Source organism: Ptychodera flava, chromosome 20 (genome assembly GCF_041260155.1).
Source record: "Ptychodera flava strain L36383 chromosome 20, AS_Pfla_20210202, whole genome shotgun sequence".
In the NCBI taxonomy this organism is placed as follows: Eukaryota; Metazoa; Hemichordata; class Enteropneusta; family Ptychoderidae; genus Ptychodera; species Ptychodera flava.
Window position 1 is genome coordinate 22,233,688 of NC_091947.1, and position 15,917 is coordinate 22,249,604.

Sequence of the window (15,917 nt, forward strand, 5' to 3'; positions counted from 1 at the left end):
AAGCCCCAGGAACTGTCGCTTTCGATGCTTTTCTTCCACGACTGTAGCTTCATATTCTTGTCCACTAAAGCGTTCAAAAACAAGCACTATTCGACCAATCGACATAGTGGCAGGAGAGGTGCATTATTATTGATGTAAGTTAAATTAAGTTGAAAGAAAATTACGTTTGGAATGGCGTTTAATTACCGAACGCAATCTCGAAACCGCAAAACTTACGTTTGGAATGTAATGGCGTTTAATTATCGAACGCAATCTCGAAATGTTAAACGAAGAAACTTTATACAAACATGATGTATTTTCAATTTTGCCTTCAAAGATAACCAATATTACAGGTTCTTTAAATGGGTTTAACACTCAAGCTCGTCTAATAGTAGAATAAGCAAGCTCCATGAGAAATTAAATTGTTGGGTGTGTGACATCTTTCCTCATGTTTTATGTGAAAATATGGATCGAAAATAAAGTGCAAAGGAAAGTGAGTCGCTACCTTATATAGGATAGTATGCGCCTCGTAAGTGAAACACAAACTTTTGCTGAAACTTTCCCTCGGTGAACCTTCCAACTACTCTCTTTCAAAATTAACAATAAAAATCGGGCGTCAACGTGCAAATTTGACCCAAGATTCATACCGATACTTGAAATAAAAAATGACCGCCATCCCTGTGTTAACTCTATAGAGAAAAATAAAATTTCGAAAACTCGCACAGTGAATTTTTTTTCTTACACTATAAGGGCTTTAAAATGAACACCCACAAATGGTAGATCAGAAAAGAATTGTAAAAGTTTGAGAGTTTGAATACATGTATCTTCCCCGAGACGCATTCTACAGTAAATGTTCGTGTCAGATCGTTTGTAATACTGTTGCCAATTTTTAATAATTACCATCAACACAAACCATCAACGCAAAAACACTCCCTGAGCAGTTACGCTGTAAATGCTGTACAATGTTAAAAAGTACTCGTGAACGTACAATGCGTTCAAGTTAAATCAAGTTAAAATCGATCACAATCTTGTTCACACACGTGACCAAATTCGTTTATTATGTTTTAATCACATCCTCAGAAACCAAAATATATAATAAATTATTACATTAGAAAATCGCTTTCATTTCCATTTGTAGGATGTTTGCTAACATATATAGATTCATTAACATATATCTAAGCAAAGTGTAGCTTAGCCGCAAAACAATTTAAAACATCGACTTGAAAATAATGACATAGTCAACATTCGAAGCGAACAGGTAGCAACAAAATGTGCACTGTAGGCTGATATATATATATATATATATATATATATATATATATATATATATATATATATATATAATGCGGCCATTGATAAGAGTCAATAATGAACATTGAAGTTGAACGGCATCGGCGGAAATTTTGGATTCGTTGATTTCTTTAAGATCTATAAACTTTTGGCCAATTCTAGTATTCGATCTAACTTAATATCAATATCTTCAAGAAGATCACAGTACACCATGTCACTGTCGACGTTTTGATCTTTCCCTCTTCTGTCGGTGGCTACGTCTTCGGTATCTGCAAATTGACAAACCATCAACACACCATTTATCAGATGACGGAATGATCTAGCACAATAACGACGGCAACAAATCAATCGTGACCGGAATTACGGAGACACCTTCACAAAACAATACTATTTCATGTTAACAACAAATCAAATTATTTCTCCAAAGACATGAAATATTTCAAAAATATAACTCGTACATATGGACATTACAAAACAATATAAATTATAACGTACCCTGATACAGTATGATGAGCCTGATGAGAAATCGACGAATACATACATACATACATACATACATACATACATACATACACACCACACACACACACACACACACACACACACACACACACACATACATACATACATACATACATACATACATACATACATACATACATACATACATACATACATACTTGCATGCATACATACTTGCAACAAACTTGCAGTGAAGACATCACTTAATGAAGGTTGTTGTCGTGGTAACCTGACTTACCTGAACCGAATCCTAAAAGACGTTTAACATAAGACCATGTTAACTGTAAAAGGGCATATTCACTCGTCTTTTCGGGCATACTTTCCTCTGCTTCAGTGAATGAAGTTATTATGACAGACACGAAAACATTGATGGCCAAAGTGTACATGCTGATGAAGAAGGAGAAGAAGAACAGCGCCCCCAGCACCGGGTGGTCAGTAAGCACAAAATCCGCATAGTTCTTGTTATCGAGCCACAGCTTCAGTAATTTGTAAAGGAGTTCCAAAATGTCGGAGCAGATAAGTGACGTCAGACCAATGCTAGCGTAGATCAAAGCTGCGTGTGCAAACAGGGTAATGGCGAAGAAGATCGCAAAGTGGACGAGATTAGCAGCGCTGCGGAGAATGGTGGCGGTGAGCATCGACATCCTATGATGGAATTTGAACAAGTCAAGGAACTGTATCATAGCTATGAATACTGCTAAGCCGACTACCCTCCGATATGATTGGTTGATGTCAAGAAGATGAGATAACTGGACCATGTTTACAGAACCTGAAAGTCAATAGAAAAGGCAACAGCCAACTGTATCAAACTAATGAAGGTTACATGCACTCAAAGGCACAGCATCGAGTCTTGTAATAATATCAGTCTTCAGACAGACAGACAGACAGACAGACAGACAGACAGACAGAACATATCCTTAGGACGCTCTACACTCTCATTTGCATGGTTGGGACGTACCATTAAGTTGTGTCTTTCGGTGGCGTCGAAATTTGAAAAAAAAATTCTTTTGTTGGCCACATTTTGAAACAAACACAGCGCGTTTGTTTAACAACAGATTTATCAGCATCGATAATGTATACCTGTTCTGATATATACAAAGATTCCATCCCTTGCTTATGTTAGAGTAACTCGATGCTTTGTCAATGTATAATCGACCATGATATGTCAAAGACCTCAGAGAGAGAGAGAGAGAGAGAGAGAGAGAGAGAGAGAGAGAGAGAGAGGGAAGAGAGAGAGAGATTTGCACGAGTCAATAACTTTCGTAAAATTGTGTCTAAGCATTGTATCCTACCCTCTTTATCCCTCACTGTACAAGAAATGCTCAAACGCCTTTTCGTGTATCGTGTGTAAATTATCCTTTGGTTCGCCATGTTTACGTCTTAGCGCGCGATTGATTGGTTTTAACAATAAACAATAAATCAATTTACTCAAACTAATCTATTTAAGTGTGAAAGCTGGCGACATTTGCAACTCTTCATTTTTACCTCATTTACGAACCACTTCACACAGCAAGACACGGAATTTCATACCTAACTTGGTCACCTCGTCACTGACACTTCTCATCTTGAAAAATCGATACGTGTAAAATCCAGCACCAGACAAGCAGAGGGAAATTTTGATCGTCTGCGATATAGAATAAGCAAAAACAGATATATGAAAAATATTAGCATATTCTTCATACGTATGTATGGTATGTATGTATGTATGTATGTATGTATGTATGTATGTATGTATGTATGTATGTATGTATGTATGTATGTATGTATGTATGTATCGCCGTATGTATTGCCTTATGTATCGCCTTATGTCCCACCCGGGACGAAGAGGACTGAATGATGTATGTATGTATGTATGTATGTATGTATGTATGTATGTATGTATGTATGTATGTATGTATGTATCTATCTATCTATCTATCTATCTATCTATCTATCTATCTATCTATCTATCTATCTATCTATCTATCTATCTATGTGTGTGTGTCGTCAAATAGGTAGATTTTATCGTCTGAAATGTGCATCAAGCGCTAACATGTAAGTATCATGTTAAGTCAAACTATTTGTGGTGGTGGGTTGGATTGAAATTTGACATATGTATACATAGTACATATACACAATTATACAATGTTGTTACTTAAAGTTTAACTATTTAAAGGCTCAAAAATGGAAATGGACGACTTACCTCCATCCAGTTCCAAAATAAAGAGAAATGTTTCAATCTTTCTCGATAAATCATCTTGACCTTTTTAATAATATAATAGACCAGGAAACCGAGGAAAACAAGTTGTAAAGTGGCGAGGAATATCCAGTAGCTTCCAACATAATCATCAAAACGAAATATTTCTACCCTAGGCTTCACCCAAATTCCACTCGTGGTTGGAAATTCAAACGGCACGACAATAAGCCTAAAATAAAAGACATTCAAAGTGAAAAGTTACTGACATACGTGTAAAAAATGTTAGTTTCCTGTATATTCTTTTCAGTTTGTGGCCTAGAGTAATGATCCTTAGAATCTGCAAACTAAAATCCCGGTGTGTTGATTGGGTTGTACTAAATATTGGAACTTGGCTTTATATTTGACTGGACAGAGGTACATTCGGTGTTATTCCTATTGGCATCGAGTTATATCATTAATATGGAAAAATAAAAATAAAAACTATCCTAAAACTAACGAAACTTGTTCTCGTTATCATAAATTTCTTATTGAAGCTTTAAAAAATCACTTATCAAAGACAATCTACAAACAGCAGTCAATTGTTTTGCACATTGTGTGGTTTTCGTTATTTTTATTCTATAATTGTGGTCTTTCGTAAAGATAAGATTAGCTCTTGTCTTGCACCATCAATAAGTTTGACTTTTCAATTTGATTCTCTCTTTTTTTCCCCTCAAAGTCAAACCAGATCAATATATGTTCGAACACTGCGGTTTATGTTTAGTTTGTGTATTAGTCTGTCTTTTAGGTTATGTTTTTCAGGGTTTTTTAATCTCTTTTTAATAGATTCACAATATGCAACATACAATTTTGGACCAAATACTACCTTTTCCTGTTTGCTATTCGTATGCATTTTTTAAAATTATATTTGAAAGAATAATCGTTTCTTACACAAACGCTTGATACTTTTGCAACATATGGTAAGCCATTCAGTTCTCCACTGGGAAAATTCAATTTTCGACTTATGTGGAAACAAAACAGAGGCTTAAGTGAAAACATCACTGACTCAATATGTGCAAAATGAGTACACGCAAGCATTAGACTAGAAAAGTGTGCAAACGTTCACTGAATGTCGGAAATTGAGGAACTGTCTCCGAGGTACAGTCTACCTTATCTGGAAAAGATCGACAAGAACCAGAAGGAAAAGCACGGTACGTACCCATAGAGATTCAGATTGGCACAGTAAACAAGCCAATCGATGACGACTGCCCTGGTGGACCGATCCAACCACAGGTGCCTCCAGAGAGATTGCATTGTACTAACAGCATCGCCAAAATCTTCACCTGTCATAGAAAATCAATGTATTGTATTCGCAATGGGTTTGATGGTAGGAGGGCATTTATTTTGTTCTATCAGAGGGTGGGGAAGAGGGCTCTTCTTTAAAGTCAGAGGCGGGGAAATTTTATTTTAAACACTTTAAGTTGGATGGACAAAATCATGTGGTGCTCTTTGGGTTGATGGGCATTTTGTTGTAGAGCACTTAAGATTTCATGTGGTTGGGAGATGAGCTCTTGGGAGTTTTGAAAGCGGGAACGGAAGAGGGTAACATTTAGGGTAGGAGGGGAAGCTTTTCAAACCGTAATGGGAGGACAGTTGCAAAACGCGTTTCTCTTCCCTATCAAACCAATTATGTCGAAAATTCTATGAAATTCTATATTTACTCTTAAAACACTGTAAACAATTTTGGTTGCAAATTTCTTAAGTAGGCTTTTTGGCTGATCCTGAATAATTGAACATCGGGGTGTTAATCATGTATTGCCCTGCCAGTTGCAAGGGTTCAGCGGGTATAATTTTCTTATTCAGACTTTAATTAAAAAATTGGTCACTCAATATTTCAACTATTAAAACAAAACAATAAATAACGCTTTTTAAAACATTGTCTGTGATCTAAAGCCTTGGCAAAATATCCTGCAAGCATCATAGGCAGGCGATCAAGAAGTTCGAATACATGATATCTACAGTATACAGAATACATATATCTTGTAAATACCTTGACTGACTGAAAATAAATAACTTGACTAATTCCAAAGGATTCATTTGAAGATTATATTTTGATTAAAAAAGTGAACGAGCATCATGATTTATGAAAAGGTATCGTGTCAACATTAAAAGATAACAAACCAGTCATCTATAGCCTTTTGTAAAAATTGAGAAAAGTTTCTGTTTCTTTCGAATCCATTGATTTGATTGCATTATGAAGAAATACGGGTACTTCTGGAAAGATATGAATTTAATCTTATTTTCGCACTTACCCAGGTGTACGGTATAACCTCCATCGCCATACTGCGAAAATATCGTATCGTATCCCGTTAGCATTGAAGGAATATCACCTGCATATGTCCATGGCGACAGCTCGGGAATCTGTTCAGTTGTATTGACTCCCAGCCATCCAACGTCATACACCCCACGATCAGCCGAGCTCTCTGAGTATTCCACGCTACAGGCCACGGAGCCGTTGAAAATGGGAGGTGATTTGCAGAGATCTGTTGGTGAGAATGAATGCATCTCTCTGTACGTCATCATGAAGTTTTCTCGAATAGCAGTTTTGATAAATGATAAAGCTAATCATCGGATTATCTAGCGCCGAACCTATTGTTGAGTTCAAACATTGCCCGAAAAGATAACTTCCTGAGTTACATGTAACTGATGGAAACGCTAGGACTCGTGGAAAGCAACCTCCAGTGTGACGGTGACGGGTAATACGAAAATGAGCTTTAAAAGGATGAAAAATGACCATAACTTGAACATTACTAGCCTTCAATGATGATTATATTAAAATGCCATGTTTCTACACTGATTTCTCCGGCAATAAGGAGGAACGTGGTCAGCGTCCTAGATGCAGTTTGTTTCATTTCATAGAATTTAAGATCATTACGTCCCTAAAGATTGCATTGTGGATTGCGTTTATGATTTACAGTCTGCGGTTGGTCTAGCACAGCGCGAGTGACAAAAACAATATGAAATAAATGAAGCAAACTAGCAAACATACATGCCTTGTCATTGTGGTGGTTTGTTACATGAAACTAGCGTCTATAAAAAAACTTGGGAAACGAACAACTATAGAATTTACAAATAATGAAACTTACCCGGACGCACTCTGTACTGAAGAAGGCGAGGTGGCGAAACCCTAAACGAAGTCAAGTCAGCCGTTAGAGCAGACAGCTCGTTTGGTAGTGGCATTCCGTTGTAGAGATACGCAGGGTATATTGATGGCAAGAGAATGTCAAAAATCCATTCCCAAAATATAGTCGTCTCTCCGGTAATCTAAATAATTAAAATGAGTAGTAGCCCATTGATAAATATGGATTTTAAGGAAAAGAAGTTTTCTTTCATCAGTGCCGATCGAAACGTTGTTTTAAAGCTCCATAAGCTGTATCTTTAGGCTATGTTTTCAGGACTTATGTTTCGTGGTTTCCCTACACTTTCTGCATCGAATCCTTAAACTGTAATTTAATGCCAAGTATTTAGCATATCAAGACAGCCTATATGAGTATAATCCACATTGTTATTGTTGAAAATTGTATTCAAGTCAGGACTAGAATTTATTTGTAAACATTAAACAATGATCACTACACACACACAAGCTGTGTCGACGAAAAAAGTACTCAAAATTTCAGCATGACAAACGAATTAAGGTCTCGGACACGGTAGTTGATATACAGAAACAGAATACTGAAAAACTTGCCACATGTTACTGCTTATGTCCCTTTAAATTTACCTATGTAACCTTACTTTTTTGGGATAATATCATAAGAATGCAAAACACTTACCCTTTTGAAAATGCGATTGTTGAAATATAAGTTTTCAAGGGACGTCCTCATGTTGTAAGAATTAATGTCCCTGTCATTGTAGGCAATGATGAGCAGGCAGGACACAAACACAAAATAGAGAACTATTTCTCTCACAGCGCCTCCAATTACTGCTGTCTTCTCAATTTCTTCTCCATCGTTTTCAAGACTTCTTGTTGTTACGTCGTCGCTAGAGTACACGCCAGCCGGGGGCATAGCTTTTACATTGTCCATTTCTTCATGGTCTCTCGATTTTCTTCGTCTTATCAAGGAGACAAGTACTAAAATTACTGCAAATCCAATAACCTGGGGGGAGTGCCAAAAGTAGTTTTCAATTCAGAGCACAGTTGCAACTATTTAGATTCAGATTCAGATTCAAATTTAGAACACTACTGTGTCATATTCCTCTGACATATTGTGAACGAATGAACGTTATTTTCATCGGAATATCATAAGCCGACATTAAGTGCACTGGATGGGGAGAGAGCGACATGATTCTGTGAATTGTTAGTTTTAGTTTCTTATTAGACACCTGTATTATTTTTTTCCAAAAGGAAGGAAACATGATTTATCAGAATATTAAAGCGTTTGCCGAAATCTGCAATATTAGAGTTATAATAATTACACAAATTTGAAACCAACAACTATTCAATTAATATTGTGATTTAGGATCGTATTTCTTTTATTAATAATATGTTTGTCTCTATAGGACTACATATCTTGCTGATATCATTAGAAACTACAAAAGTAAATACCTTAACCGGCTGTAAAATTAGTATATCCTCTACCAAGGACACTGAAAGCGACTTCAAGAATGCAATGGACTTGTAGTTTCCCCATTGCATACTGTACAAGATGGTGAAGAACGCTGACACTATCGACACAGAAAACACGAGGAACCAAGCAACGTAAATAAAAGGATAGGGTAAGGTCAACTCCTTGTCGAACACACTCGTTTTCCTCGGCGTCTTCTCCTTCTTCTCCTTGGCAACCATGGTTTGGTGTTTCGCTTGTGTATTTACGAATCGGTCTTCCCGAACCCTGCCGACTTCGATGACGTGTCTCTCACGTTGTGAGGAGCGGTAATACGTGTCCGTCGCAGTTTCAAGCACGCTGTACTCCGACGACACGGTTGAACTGATGTAGATGCCTTCGCGTTGGTAACTTTGATGTTCTTTATCGGGCGATTTCTTAAAAAGGTGCCGCAGTTTCTGACACATAGTGTCGTTACTTCTCCGACCCGAATTCCGCCGCTTTTTTGATCTTCTAAAAAGTTCCACAACGAAGAAGTTGATAGGTGCAACGAGTAAGCCACTCATAATGCCGACAAATATCTGATGCCAGGTGAAAGTTAATGGACCTGTGGGAAAACATCCAAATATTACTGAATTTAGAAGTAAATGGAGCGAATATGTGTACATATTTATATGGACAGACAGACAGACAGACAGACGGAAAGACAGTCGAACAGATCAACACTATGGATCCTTTGAAGAATATACATGAAATGGAGTTCTACAAAGGCGGGAAATTCACGAGATTATTGCTGAAAACCTTTCCAATTTGTGGCGGAAAGATTCAAACAAAGTTAAAATTGTTTGAGTAAAGCGAGTACCAATGAAATGAAAACCGGCGCTAGATTTAAAGCACCTAAAATTCTATAACTTTGGATGAGAGTTTATACCGAGTCGTATGGTCTTTATTTTGGTGTCGTCATAGTCAGACCTGTACCACATACAGCTTACGACCATCGATGTCAGTAACAACATCAGACAACAAGATACACGCTGTACTCGGGTAAAATGTGTCCCATAAGGCTTTGCGATGACTGACACCCATAGGTGTTCATCGGTCAAGTCGCCCTTGGCCTTCCCGATCAAGGTCTCGCCTGGCTTCGGCCCCTGGCCATCCCATGGTGTCAGCACACGTTGAGTTTTACCGTCACCGTGGTCTCTTGAAAGCCACTGGAAACACGGGAAATCGTATCTATAGAGGAGAAAAATGAGTCATGTACGTCACTTCCTTTTGCCTTGTTCTGACTTTCTGTTAAAATGTTTCGTTCTCCGTCGCAAAAGTCTACATATATATAGTTTTAAGGTTGTAATGGAAGACAGCTATCCGAAAAGTAACGTTGACACAAGAAATCCGGTACTTGAACTTGAACTAGGAAATACGACGACGATGACAATAAATCAAACAAACAGTAATTAATATAGTGAGAAAATTCTTGTCTTTAATTGTTCGATAGAAGCATAATATTACCATTATAACACACAACGTTTAAAAAGGAAAAACTGGGATAATACTCAATGCTAATGCATTTTCCCCTGTGCAATTCATCCATACCTTTTCTGCGTCTTCAAGTCCTTGATAATTATCTCCGACAGAAACCAGGAAGCCTTTTTGCCTTGTCCGGAGTTGTCGTGTCGCACATGGAGGTACTTGATGTCTCCAAGAAACGACAGTGAAGTGAGTAAGAACGTGTGCTTGCTTCCCCGTTGAAACAACTGAAATGTATTGGGGCAATAAGAGGAAATCCATGATAACCTAACCATTGTATTATTGGTAGAATCAACTTTCAAGGAGGTTCGGGGAGGGATTTTCATTTTGCATAAGTCGTAGCGCCCTAACAGTGAATGATTGAGACAGATCAGAATCGGAGAAAATATGCACATTAATTGATTTTAATGTTGTAATTTTTCACATTTATTGGAATAGTTCTAACTAGCTATAAGGAAAATTATAGCGAGAAGTTCAACCCTTTATGTCGTTAAGTCTTACTTCTGTGTAAAAGGTATTGATGCCACTTACTCAAGACTATTGCTTTCAAAATATCGAGTTGTACCTCGAGCTCACGTAGCTTTGGTTACAGCAAGGTAACGACATTTTCAGGATGATTTTGCATGGTGTTAACATAGCTTCACACAAGAGCTACAGAAATATACACTGGATTTAGTTGAAATGTTTTCAAAACATACTGCAATGCCTTTTGTTTTGATTGCATCACTGACCTGGGATTCAATGTATATTAATGTTTAAAATAAAATATCACTTCTTCACCTACCTGACAGTCGCTACAAGTACTGTGTATTCGAGTTGCCCTGGTTCTGCTGGCGGTACCGTACAACTTTATGTACACACTGGATGTCGTTCCCGACCCTCTTTCCCGCCCCGTCATAATGCTGACTTCGTATGCATATCTATCATTCGGGCCGTTGCTTGGTAATGGTAAACCGTTAAACTGGATGCAAAAAAAGTTAACAGGTTTGGATGTGATGAAATACCGCTGGCAAATAACGGCTAAAATGTGTTAAAGGTACATGCCGAAAGATAAATCGCTATCTATTGATCCGAGATTCTGACTCAGTGTTTCATTACAAATTGTGTAATCTGCCATTTCGGTAATCATGCTAATAGAATTGGAATTCGCTATCTCAGTTTTTTAAAGTATCAAAGTCAAGTACAATATAATGAAGTAAGCGATTAACTGTACACCTAAAACGCTGTGTACTGAGCATGAAATTATCTGTCCTATTGTCATGACACCAACACCGACAACAGCATTCCTATTGTAATGCAACCCTGGAAGCTATGTAGATAGACCTCGAAAATAATATGCTACGATACACTGTTGAGCAAACCGTAAGTGAAGAATTTAGAAAAACAAAATAAAGTTCAACAAATGTTCACAAGCCAGAAGTATGACGCCATCGTAAGACGAATGGTATGAAGTTTCAAGACTTGTTTTTAAAACGTCTTTTAGATTAAAAAAACAAAAACAACATTCACAAAAAAGTGTGTAAACAACTATTGTTGCATGACTCACCACAACCTTTTCTCTTCTGTCTTTGCGTCTAGCCCAGATAACGATCAGCAAATACAATGCAAATATCACGATGACTGTGGAAAATACGGAAGGGTTGCTGTCCAGGTGAGCGAACTTGTCAAACACAGTGTCAAAATCGATTGGATTGGGTGGAACAACGTAAAAGGCTGCTCCAAATGACGTCAAGTGATTGCACAAACACACGGTGGTGTCCCTGTTTGACTCCAAAGAAACCTGAAAAGGAAAATTGAAGCGACTGTCATCAGTGTTATCATATTCTCAAACCTCGAGTGGTAATGCACTGATTTCACTTTGCTGTGATCTGAGTCTATATACATCGCTGTATGTTTCCTCAATGAATGCTGCCATCGTCTCCAGCCGGTGAAACTCATTAACACCCATGTACAAGTCCAGTAACAGACATACTATAGCAACTTTTATCTAACAGAGCTTGAACCGTCATTCATAGAACAAAAGGAAAATGCATCTCAAACTACAAGACCACAAGGGGGCGTTAGATGTTACGAAAGATAGTGGACATGTAGCAAATACTTACATGCCAACAGAAAAATAGCATTGACGCCACATGGGCCCTCCTTTCTGTCCTTTCTTTGTTGTTGAAGCCCCTTCAATTCCATGGTGACCAACGCCTCTTCCCCTGACAAATGTTTTGTTATCATTCATAACACGACACGGTTAATTTAAGCGTAAGAGGATGATGCAACAACATTATTGACTTACCATGCATCCGTCTCTTTTCCAGATTTCGTTGTCTTCATCCCAGTATCTGCATCCATGTTGGGTTACTGACATGGTTAAATTAAACATATCCACTGACAGAAAGAAACAAATGAAACCGTCAATACAGAATCTGGTCAAAGTACCATGACATTGTTTAAGAATTAAAATTAGACTTTTACGCATAGGTCAATGGCAAACATAACCTGAAAACTGTAGACCTCTTTCTCTAACAGGTATATTTCGTTTGGTGTAAAGTTTCACGATCTGTCCTTAAGGTTAGGCTTAATAACATACCCCTCTGCAGTTCGACACACTAAGGCTGTTACCATTCATTTTGTGAAATATTCATAGATTTACAAGCCAGGTAAGTGTGTTCAAGTTTCATTTCTTCTCCCATGGCAGGAGTTGGACGGTGAAAAGGTTCCTCAAAGCAAACGTTTTGAATATCAAGACATTTGTAGGGCATACTTAAGTGTCTGATCTAACTTCACACGACAATATTTCTCGCCTGCCATGGGTGATAGAAAGCATTTTTATTTGCGGGAGTATGAAAAACGGTTATACCTGTTGGGAGGAAAAGAGAAAATACGTAATTTCCGGCTTCTCCGACTTCGGTATCCGGGATGAAGATTTTCAAGACTCCCTCCGTTACAGTGATGTTAGCGTGGAAGTCAAAGCTGTTCCAAGTAGGGGTGTTGTTGTAAGACATGTAGACACGAACAGAGTTATTTAAGCTGATATCGCTAACGTTGACCTTCATTTGAAATGCCATGAAAGTGTCGACAGCCTAGGGAAGGAGAGCAAACAGTGTTAATTTGAAAAATGGATTAGTGGCTATTGTTTAAAAGACATACGATCGATAATATACGGAGTGTTACCGTTCTCTTTATTATGTTTTTGATTCTGTAACTTCACTAAAATTGAAGTTTCAATATCAATATTCAAAATAAATATGAGAGGGTATCGTTATTATCAACCGCACTGGGGGTCACTTCCGTGCTTGTTTTAAACCAGTAAACGATGACTGTCCACTTTTAAACAAATACAAATTGACAAATTATTTTCAGCCTCATTATTTTCACTTTGGAAATAACTTTGGAAGAATTAAATCTTGAAACTTTACTATATCTTGTCATTACCTCAAGACTCCAGGAATATCTAGATTCTCCTGTGTCTTCATAGATTGTCGGCAGTAACGTCGCTTCGTCCAAAAATTCAATGAGAGGGTTACTCAGCGAAAGGCTTATGTAAGATGTTATGCCATCCACTTGAAAGATAAGAGGATCAAATAAGATCAAGTTCATAAAGTTATCATGATTATTTAATTTAAAGTACGCTTCGTAATCCATGGTGTGTTATATCAAATTAATTCTTGAACTATGTGGGTACGATATTTCAAAGCTATCTTCATGATAAAATTGAAATACTAATTTTTTTTGAAGTCACGTTTCAGCACATTTCACTGTTAATGCCGAGTAAACGGAATTCTCGCCATTCGTATTTAAAGCCCACACTTATCGGATGGGTCTGAGGTACATAAGTACATGTATGGTTACGCGAAAAACGCGAAAACGCGAAAAAGAAACATTGGATCTATTCTCCTGAAAAGACGTTAGTGAGTTCATATCATCAGCAAGCTCTACGTTTCCATAACTGTTAGGTTCATAAGTTGCACACACGTTTCACCAAAATTTACGGGCTTTTCACATTTTCAACTCATCTGAATGCACTATTATTGCATAAGCGGCAGACCTGAATTTTAAACAATTGCAACCCCTCAGACCACATTTCCGTTTGGACATACCCTCAGATATGCTGATCCTTGTGTTAGGCCAACTGTCGAGCAAAAACGTGTATTGGCAAATTCTTTGAAGACATTAAAGATTTACTTACCACCTATCTTATCGCCTTCGGAATCTTCAAAGTAGAGCGTCATCATATCTGAACCTATGGTGTGTGAATTTTCTCCCCACGAAAACAAGTTTCCTTTTGTGCGAAAGGACTATCGAAACAAGAGAAAATGCTTTTAACTGCGAATCTGACTGAGATGGTGTATTAAAAATTTCAGACAGTTTGAATGTCATGATCTATTGGACCCACGTGACTGTTCGCTTACACAATTGTATACACTACTACTTGATATCTTGAAAATGGAGCCAGTTATTTTAATCAATTTCAATGGTTTTAGTGAAGTGGAGTTGGCAGTATCTAGGTGGTATATTGGCTGCTTGTACAAATGAAGACACAACTCTAGTGGACAAATTTTAATATAACCTAGTGTAATATTCACACACACCGAAAGTGAACAAACCTTGCTGTTCTTGTATATACATGTTTAACGTTTGTTTTTTCCGTGTTCTTGGGTATGTTTTGTCTATGTTCTTGGGTAAGCCGATCGATCTCTGGCACACAGTGACACGCTGACTGTTAACCTTCATTAATGGGCAAGAGCGAGAGGAAAGCCAAAAATCAACTGACGGGGCGGCGCGGAGCCGAGCAAGTGAAATTGGCTTTATGCTCTCGTCCGGTCATGTCGACCGCAACTCTCGAAATCAAATTGTATTTAAAACAAAATATATGTCTCCGTGGATCGAGATAACACGTATTAAGTTCAAAGGTGACAGCAAGATCCGTTTGCAGAGTCACTGTGTATCGTCGTTCGGTGCTCTTTGGAAAACACCCGTCGATTTTCAGTTATCCAACTGTAGTTCAGTTTATAAAGTTCAGTTGTGTGACATGTCGTCAGAGTGAAAGATTAAATTAATCCAAATTAGTGCTTCAGGTAGTATTTTGCAAGTTCAAATGCGTCCAATTTCATGAATTTATCAAGTATGACATGCACGGGGCTCTTATTGTTCGCTTGAATAATGCAGTCCCAAAATTGTTACCAGCCTTGCATGCTATCATACCAAAGGTATGGTTGGTGAATTGGTAATGATAGTTTTGCAATACATTCAATGAAGATACGGAATCACATTATCTTGTTTGAGAATTTGTTTAAATAATGCAAACAGCAAAATAGTTTTTTAGTAAAATCAACGATAAATGTTTAATAATAATTTTATCCAACCTACCGTGAGGAAAATCGAATCATTTAGATTTTGTTCGGGCAGTAAATCTGCCATGGACGGCAGCTTGACCCCAAATGAACTTTCGAATACAGCTGAGGTCTTTTCGAAATTGTCAGCAGACGTCGCTTCAAAGTAAACCGAGACAGTTGGTAGGTGTTGAATGACAGCCTCGTCCCCAGGTTCCAGAGCATCCGACATCATGCCTGATAGAGTGTCCATCGTACTTAGTAGGGTATTTGTGACTTGTCTCTCTTCTTCCATGGACGAGGCTGTCACGTTTGGCAACATCGATTCATTCTTCACGGCGTCGTGTAGCACCACAGACATGATCTGGTCGACGAAAAACGTGATTTCTGTCGAAAATTGAAAAATAAAGATTTAAATCTTGGACCAGCCATTCTGGATGTGACCAAAGAGGCTCTACCTTTTTCAAATCGTTTTTATGTACCGGCCTTGTAATTACAAATTATTTATTATAATTGATCATT

General features: G+C 37.7%; 1 protein-coding gene across 1 annotated transcript in view; it reads right to left on the reverse strand.

The window, feature by feature from the left end:
* LOC139120317 (polycystin-1-like protein 2) overlaps positions 1 to 15,917 on the reverse strand; it is a 35,853-nt gene continuing 19,936 nt past the window's right edge. The window contains exons 12-29 of the mRNA XM_070684646.1: positions 15,433 to 15,782; positions 14,252 to 14,360; positions 13,498 to 13,625; positions 12,923 to 13,145; positions 12,359 to 12,450; positions 11,618 to 11,851; positions 10,856 to 11,032; positions 10,138 to 10,298; positions 9,476 to 9,777; positions 8,547 to 9,151; positions 7,774 to 8,097; positions 7,090 to 7,267; positions 6,256 to 6,486; positions 5,163 to 5,286; positions 3,974 to 4,196; positions 3,322 to 3,415; positions 2,030 to 2,560; positions 1 to 1,538 (exon numbers count right to left, since the gene is read on the reverse strand). Coding sequence (XP_070540747.1) covers positions 1,408 to 1,538; positions 2,030 to 2,560; positions 3,322 to 3,415; positions 3,974 to 4,196; positions 5,163 to 5,286; positions 6,256 to 6,486; positions 7,090 to 7,267; positions 7,774 to 8,097; positions 8,547 to 9,151; positions 9,476 to 9,777; positions 10,138 to 10,298; positions 10,856 to 11,032; positions 11,618 to 11,851; positions 12,359 to 12,450; positions 12,923 to 13,145; positions 13,498 to 13,625; positions 14,252 to 14,360; positions 15,433 to 15,782 — 4,217 coding nt within the window. The 3' untranslated portion in view covers positions 1 to 1,407. The remainder of the gene's footprint in view (positions 1,539 to 2,029; positions 2,561 to 3,321; positions 3,416 to 3,973; positions 4,197 to 5,162; positions 5,287 to 6,255; positions 6,487 to 7,089; positions 7,268 to 7,773; positions 8,098 to 8,546; positions 9,152 to 9,475; positions 9,778 to 10,137; positions 10,299 to 10,855; positions 11,033 to 11,617; positions 11,852 to 12,358; positions 12,451 to 12,922; positions 13,146 to 13,497; positions 13,626 to 14,251; positions 14,361 to 15,432; positions 15,783 to 15,917) is intronic.